Here is an 8,259-nt window from a genome sequence, read left to right as displayed (position 1 = left end):
AAAGTGAATTAGCAATTCATCCAGGCCCAGAAAACTGAATTATTTTGGCAGCAAGAATTAACAGCCCAGCTCAGCAGAAATCCTAAAGCTGAAGCTTCCTTGTAGATGCATTTATTTACATAAAAATAAATATGCACAGCTGCAGTATTTCCTTGCCTTTTGTCTTCCTTGCAGGACAAATTAGATTTGCTGTGAGTGCCCAGGTTCTCCCCCAGCAGACACAGTCACTGTCTCCAGGCTTTGCCCCACCACCAGGCAGAAGAGCTGGCTACAGACTCCATTTGGCACCTGAGGGGCTACGTTCAGAGTCCTTCTAGTCTAACTTCACCTTGAAACAGGGACTATGTATTCTGCACGTACCTCTAGATTTCCAAGAGTGGCTGGAGAGAAGAGAAGGCAGGTAATCTAGTCCCCCAAAATGTAAACATGTTTTTATTTAATGCCTTTCACTCATCACAAGGTATTTTTTCCACGCCCCCAGCCCCCAAAACCAAGATGGCAGCATAAGGCACCGTGTAGACACATGCACAGTCCACATACCATCTATGTAAGGTTTAAAAACACAGCTATAGTTCTTACCAACAGTACCATGTGCCCTTATTATTAATGTACACAATATGATTTTCCCCAGAGTTGGGTCTGGAGAAACGAACAATTAATTTAGAATGGCAAGACTTACCCACCCCCACCCCCAAAAAAAAGCCAGATTAAAAACACAGGTACAGAGCTTAATACCAGAGTAATGAGATTAGTTCATAAATTAAAAAAAAATAATAAAAAAATCAACAGTTTCACTCTTATTTTCAGAAGGTCCCATGTGATGTACTGTGCAGAGACTCCTTGCTATGTCCTCTTCCTCTTCTTCCAAAAGCAAGAAAACTGACAAGTAGACCCAAGACTTCTGGAGTTTGTTGCTGATGACAAAAAGGCAGTTACAGCTCTTGGCATCAGCTCAGCGTGTAACTGCAGGCTCCCCAGGAGTTATCTGAAGGCTTTTCCTCTGTCCAAAGGAAGAAGGACTTGATACAATGTTCTTTGGCTGCAAGTTCTTAAAGGCTCCACTGAAAGGGTTCTCCTTCAAAAAAAAGAAAAACTGCAGTTGCTGTGGGATTTATTTTTTTTTTACTAAGAAACTGTTGAGGAATAGGTGGAACCGATGCAACAGTTTGAGTGAAGCCCTCACAGTGCTAAGATGTTGGGGTCTGCTACAAATATTCAAGTTCCAAGGCGTGCCGAAGAGCTTCCAGGTCAGCATGACAAGAGATTCTCCAGAATGGCATGTTGTGCTAGAGTGAAACCAAAAGAGGGAATTTTTTGGTTTTTGTTTAATACTGTGATCAAAACAACTTTCTTAGTTTGCACCCTCAGGAACATAGCTTTGTACTCAGACCAACAGGTTGTCATAGTGTCACAGGCAAGGAGAGAGGAAGGAGGGGACACACACTTTCCTCCTATGCAGAGAGGAAGATGGATCCTCCACAATCTGGGAGTGTCCTGCTTCAGAGATGAGGTGGCATGTGGGCTGGCATTCTGAAGGTAACTAGCGACTAAACTTTACTTTTTTTCATTGATTATATTTCTAGAATTGCAGTCTCCCTAGAAACACTTTCTTTGCCACTTGGCAATGTTCACCCATTGTAAAAAGCTGTGCAAGAATCTTACACTCTCCAGAAAGCATCATCATCCCGTCCTGTAACACCAGTTTCAAAGTGAAAGCTGGTGCCAGTGCTTCACAACCAAGTAAACAATATATATAATAAAATTAAGTTACTAAAATTTACAAATATGCAAACAAAAGAATATAATACCACAGAGTCAAAAGCTTCTGACAATCCCAAGGTAACTGGGACAGCAGATCATACTGCGTTTCTGGAACTGGTATCATTGCTCAGGTCAATTACTCATTTAGTGTAACACTGCTACTACCTCAGAGAAAGGCTTGTATGACAGCTTGTCCTCAAGAAACTTTCCTAGTTCCCATTCCTGAGAGTATTCTATACTCTTCTCTTGCCTCCCTGTTCTTCAATTCATATTTACTGTGATAAATGAAAAGTCATGTTAGAACTTAGACATTTGTGTACTAGTCAGTTCCACTTGAAATCTTAGTATCTTGACAAGAACCTGGAAAAGTCAGCTGTGACCTACTGTATCTTTATAGTATCTTGATTCACCTCTTGAAAATTGTGAATATACTCTAGGAAAACAAGACTCACATCTGAAAAAGGACAAAGTACCAACTTTTTAAAGTGCTGTGAAAGAAGTGCAGTTCAATTATGCAGGGAACCTGAGATGGAAACTGTCACCTGGTAAGGTACAAGCAGTCTCTGAATGCATCCCTCTAGTAACAGCCCTGCAGTCCTTGGCAACAGCCACACTGCCCATGGTGGCTTGCAGAGAGACAACTTGCTTTTACATGTGAAATATAGCTTTGCTTAGTGTGTTCTGGTGACCTGGGGGGTTGAACTGGATTTGTTTCTTATTGAAAGCAGTTAAAACTGTTTTACTTTAGCTCAAAGACACTGCTTCTTTCTGCACTTAAACTTCGTAACATTTGGGGTTATGATTTTCCCAGCTTCCTCCCAAAATCCTGGTCTCTGTACAGTCAGTGGCAAGTATGCAGTAACAACCATGCAGAAAGCCTTATAACTGACACAGCTTCCTGCCCTTCCAGTATGGGAATGATACCTCTGAGTGTTTATCACTGCAAATAATTCAACTGTGAACATACTGCTTCTGTTTAAACAGCTTAGACAAAGCTTTAGATAATACACACTTCCTAGATGATTCTGAGGAAGGGATATGTTCCTTTCCAAGTGTACCTACCTGTGTAAAAAAACCCTCCAGTGGTTCCAGCTGTTTATTTTACAGAGTGTCTATTTACACTTCTCTAATGTTTAAATACAACTCCAGCTTCCCTCTGCTATGTTGCCCATCAGAAAGCAAATGTTTCCTTCAAGCTATTTATCAGTGTGTGCAGAGGCAGCAAGCAAACAGACCTCTGTGGGGACTGGAATCCATTGCTCTGCCATTTCACTTGAAGGGGAAAAGTTACTTCCTTCCCCTTCCCTGGTTGTTATTATTAAACCCCTTCCATTAAATTATCTATTTTTCTTCCTTAAATGAGAAGAAAACTTGGCCTCCCAGCCACTCCTGTTGTTCAGCATTTACAGATCTATCACTCCTCAGACAGCTGAAGAAAAATGACCCACTAAAATGGAGATACTATCAGTGCTGTCGGCAAAACAGTGAAAGGCTCTGCCTGCCCCCTCCCTTTCTTTTTGTATAAAGCTCAGGTGTGTAGCAGCCTTGACTAATGATTGTCATCAATCAGAGGAGGCGACAGCCCAGCAAAGAATGTGCTCTACTAATGGAAGAGCTGCTTAGGCCAGGAGACACAAGCAAGAGGACTCTTGAAATCCTGTCTATAGAAGATTGTTGAACCCTCCCACTTCTTCATACAGCCAGAGAGCCCTGGCAGCCTTTGATGCAGTCATGTTCACTGACCCACTGCCTTTGAAGTATGGCACTGAGCTGTCAAAAGCAGGAGGCTATTATCACTTCATTCCCAGTCATGCAGTTGGGACTCTTCTCTGACAACTCCTTAACCCTTCATGAACTGGAGAACCTTCTGCAGGTTTAGCCAGTTCTCCCTGAAGCAGGCATGCATATTGTAGCTTCCATTGGCCAGAGGCAGTACCCTATAAAGAAGGTTTTTGCTGCTTTGAAGATGACTTGAGATAGAATTCTGGGGATAGAACATGTGCCAATCACCTCATTTGCCAATATCCCTTTGTTCCTGGGCTTCTGCACCACATGATCTCAAATTTGTTTGGAAAGTCTTTGCAAGATCTTCATTCAGAGTGAGATGTCAGGTCCTCCAGCATACATGTCAGCTGTATAGCTGAGTTCCTCTCATGTAGTATTTTGTGCTTCACCTAAGCTACAACAGTCATCTGCATACCTATTAAAAAGTAACTGGTTTCCTAAAGATGGGAGTCATGCAGCCAGTTCCTGCATCCCAATTCACATGCAATGCTCCCGAAGCAAATACAGCTCAATTGTATTTTTGCAGTCACATCAGGAGCAGAAGATCCAGGATGCACAAAGACATCTTGCAAATAATCCCTGTAAAGCCAAATAAATGGAGATTCCAGGCAAGTTTCTGTTCTATAGACTAGGAAATTAAAACTTTAGCTGTTCAATTTAGTTGATGTACCTGACTGCTTTCTTTTAGGTCTTTGGTTTTTGCTCTCCATGTTTCTACCCCTCCTGGCTTGTCTAATACACTGGAACCTCTTGTATGGAGCCCAAGGTATTCCTTGCTGGATCTCCCAGTCCTCCCCCACCTCTGACTAAACCCCTGTAAGCAGAAGGTGCGCTTTGGTCTTCTCAGATTTTGCTTTTATCTCTTCCAGGCTCTGGGTTTCTGGCTTCTCTCACAGTCAACCCAAAACAAAGAAGCTTCAGCTGGTCCCTGAAACTCCAGTTCTTATTTCCCAATGAGTGGACTATGTGTACTAAAGACTGGAGGACTAAATTGGATGCACAGGTTAGTCCATTTCATTCTAATGCTGCTTCTGTCAGTGGGCCACATCTATGCAGTGAGCATGACACACCACCCAGGGCTTGTCCTTCCTAACCATACTGCTTGTGCAGTTTCTGTTCTGCTTTGCATTCAGTACACCTTCCCAATGTCATTTTGCTTCTGAAATTAATCACATTGATCTGCAAATCATTAATAAAGGCAGCAACTGAGTACCAGTCCCTTTGGTATCCACTCTAATGACATTACACCCTATGATCTCAGTGAGCCATAAATAAAAATACAGGTAGACATATATACATACTCTAATAAGTAATTAAAGACTAATTCAAATAATTTGAAATTTACAAAAGCAACATGTGTAGATCAGAAATTCATCCTGCTTGTTTATCTGAGATCACACAGTGGAGTTTTCCTTTTCATGTGTTTAAAGGTATCTATTGAGCAAGAATGATTCCTGGAACATGTGACACAGTGACTACCTGAGAAGTTGCACTAGCTGCCAAGGGGGGTGGGATTTACAAGAGAAAATTTCTCACAAGGTTATTGAGTATTTTGGATATTAAGAAATGAGACCAATTGTAAACTGTTTCAACTGGAGGGAGCTTCATTAATAGCTTAAGTAAAGAAAGGGTAATTGAAATGAAAACTTGGAAGAATTCAGCATGGCATCCACAAACTGTACCTTTTTTGCTCCCTGCTCCTCTTCAACACCATCTCCTATTACAATGTACACAGCTTTCCTTCCAAACCTTTGCATTATTCTTTCAAAACAGCTCTCTTTCCCTAAGCAACAGAAGAGAAAACACATTTTTTTAATCTAGATACATACAGCAGGTGGGGCTGACATTCAGGCTCTGAAACTGGAACCTAATTGAACTTGCTGCTACATTTTTCATTTGAAATTAGAACATAACCTTCATCTGTGATGGATTCTCTCTATCTCATGCCAGCTACCAGCATTTTCTTTATCAACCAAGGGCTTCCAGGTGCTGCCAGATTTCCCTAAGCTTTGTGACTTGGATGCACTGCTTAGACTGGCAGTTGGTATATGCCACTCATGGTAGTCAGTTTTGAGAACCCTCTTCTGTTCATTCTGGTTGCAGTAGAAACATAAAAATACAAACCTCAGAGGTTCAAACACTTATACCAAAAAGGACAGAAAACAAAAAAAGCACGAAACTAACCTTACCACTGTTTGGTACTCCTACAGCTTCATAAAGCTCATTCAGTGACTCCTCTGCAAGAATAACAGGATCCGAACAGTCCAACTAGACTGTCTTCCTCCTAGCTGAGTGCAGCTGAACATTCCACATGCAGTAGGTGCTCCAAAGGGTGGGTATTTTTCAGGCTCACACTCCCCCATGGAGACACTTGGGAAGACTTGAATTTTTTTTTTTTTCCCTGTACTAGCTTAAGTGTGGGCAGTCAGGATGTGAATTAGAGATGTATAAACATGGAGCTAAAAATAAAGCTCGTACATTCCTTGTTATGATCAAGTTGGATGGATATGCCTGACTTAGGGACAAGACTTCAATCTATCTTTGGTGAGACCTAAGTTAGTTTGCTCTTACCTGTTTTTGTTGCACTGTAAATGTTTTCAATGGGGAAGACAGTGCCCAGTCCATAGAGAAGCACTTTAGCAAGAGCTGGTATGAGCTGAGTTGTGGTGACCAACACATTCACACAGTTAGGCCTAGAAAACAGAAGTTAGTAGAAGAGGCAGATCTGTGTCTGTCTCTTTACACTAGCCTGAAAGATGACAGGAAGGAAACCTTGCTTGCAACTGGAACTTCCTAAGCCATAGGGGGATTGTGTAGCTAGAGGCAGATAATGTGAGTAGTGGTGACATCTCTTTATCAACTTAGTAGAATGAAGAAAACACATTAAAAAAGCTGGCAGCAGTGATGCAGCCTTACTGCACACATGCCAGGATCTATACTGAGGAAACTTAAACACCATGTAGTGTAATGTCCGTGCTGGGTTCTTTAAGTGAACATGTTCAGGAACAGAGGGCCCTTTTCTTCTGTTCCTACTCTCTTGTAAATATCATATGGAAAAGTCACATGGAAAGTGTGCCACAGATGAGGTAGCTGAGGAAAGAGACGGCTTTTTTTTTTTTTTTTTTTTTTTTCTGAGTTCTTTATCTCAGGCTCACCCCAACCCTTGATAATACAAGTCTGGCAAACGTGTGCAGACTGGCCTCCCAAAGGTTTGGCCAGCAAAGTCCTATAAATGTGTCTCAATTTGTTTAGAGGGGGAAAAAAAGGGAAGCAAAGGAGATCCTGGATCAAGCCTGTAGGCAATTCTTTAAGCTGTTCTTACCGGGAATGTATCAAATTCAGGGCCTTCAGAGCGTGTGTGAGCCAGAGATCAGTCAGCGCTTCCAGTTCCGCTCTTAACTGCAGCCAGGTTTCCCTCTTAGGAGCTCCTATTAAACCTGTAAGCAGGAAAAGCATCTTTGCAGAAGCACAGAAAGGGACTTGCACGGCTTTGTATGCACAATGCCAAGGGGCTCCTGTCTGTTCTGAATCCTCTCTCTTGCTCTGTCCCTCTCCTGGCCCTGGTGCAGGCTGCCTCCCTGTCCCCGCTGCCATGGCACTCCAAGGCTCTGCCCTGAGGCACGTGAGGCCTGTGGTACTGCAGCTCAGCTCCCTTCTTCTGCAGCAAAAATGTGGCAATATTTTGAGTTTTGCTTCTTTCTCTTTCAGAGACCTGGCACTGATGTTCTAAAAGAAGTAGAGCAGCCTATTGGAAGAACCATCTGGAACTAGCTGAGACGAAGGAACCCAGAGCATCTTGATGTCCGGTGGTATTGTTGTGGGGGATTACAAACATGTAGTTATACTAATGTCTTCAGACAGAGTAGCTATGTGTTCTGTGGAAAAAAAGATGTATTTAGTTTTGAACTGTTTGGTTGCTTACTAAGCATTCTGGAAAATTGGAGACGGTTGCTTTCCTGCCAAAGAAACTATAAAATAAAGCCCCACACTCAGCCTTGAGTCCTTCTCCAACCACTAAACCAGGTGTTTTAGCATATCTCCAGCAAACCCCATATAGAACCTTATTTAAGGATGGCTGCTGAAACACTCCCTCACCACACCTCCTCCATAACATGTTCCTGGCAGGGTCAGAAGTATCTGAGGAGATGAAAGGCACACTCGCTGCCCTGCCACAGCCACTTACCCCCTACATTGTTTTTGTAGGTGTTGTACATCTCTTTCACCCGGCGGTAGCGGAATGCTAATTTCCTCATCCAGTCAACTCCCCCATGGACACCTGAGCCCAGACACAGATTTGCACTGGCAGTTGAACTGTGAAAGCCATCTGCTGAGAAGTTGTATGTGCTGGGAAAGGGAGGGAAGGGGAGAGGTCAGTTTAACTGCAGTCTGTACAGTGCCAGCAGGGAGTGGAAACAATTGAAAGGAAATGTGGAGACAAGTGGCAGCAGAGACATATGCAGGACGTGCTGTGCAGAAGTGGAGTTCATCTCTAGCACAGGTTTAAAAAATGTTATTTCTGTAAACACAACATTGGTTACTTGGCACTCCCTGCTAGTTCTGAGGTTCTCTGGACTACAAAACATCTGACTGTCCTTCCATCACTGAAACTCCTCACCTGCCTCTCATCCAGGCTGCTAAGGTAACTGGATAAATTTTGGTGTTACCCTTCTGACTGCTTGGGGATATGGTCAAACAATCTCTGAACACATACTA

At 42.7% G+C, this 8,259-nt stretch overlaps 1 protein-coding gene across 8 annotated transcripts in view; it reads right to left on the bottom strand.

Annotated features, from left to right (window-relative positions):
* Positions 1–411: 411 nt before the first annotated feature.
* EYA2 (EYA transcriptional coactivator and phosphatase 2) overlaps positions 412–8,259 on the bottom strand; it is a 95,097-nt gene continuing 87,249 nt past the window's right edge. For 7 of the 8 annotated variants that reach the window (XM_051633004.1, XM_051633003.1, XM_051633002.1 and 4 more), the window contains 5 exons: positions 7,730–7,890; positions 6,869–6,983; positions 6,118–6,239; positions 5,229–5,329; positions 412–1,286 (listed from right to left, as the gene is read on the bottom strand). In XM_051633004.1, coding sequence (XP_051488964.1) covers positions 1,206–1,286; positions 5,229–5,329; positions 6,118–6,239; positions 6,869–6,983; positions 7,730–7,890 — 580 coding nt within the window. In that variant the 3' untranslated portion in view covers positions 412–1,205. The remainder of the gene's footprint in view (positions 1,287–5,228; positions 5,330–6,117; positions 6,240–6,868; positions 6,984–7,729; positions 7,891–8,259) is intronic. The other variant, XM_051633007.1, reaches the window with a different exon arrangement.

This window comes from Apus apus, chromosome 15 (assembly GCF_020740795.1).
Source record: "Apus apus isolate bApuApu2 chromosome 15, bApuApu2.pri.cur, whole genome shotgun sequence".
NCBI classification, from domain to species: Eukaryota; Metazoa; Chordata; class Aves; order Apodiformes; family Apodidae; genus Apus; species Apus apus.
This window is presented reverse-complemented; position numbering and strand designations above follow the sequence as displayed.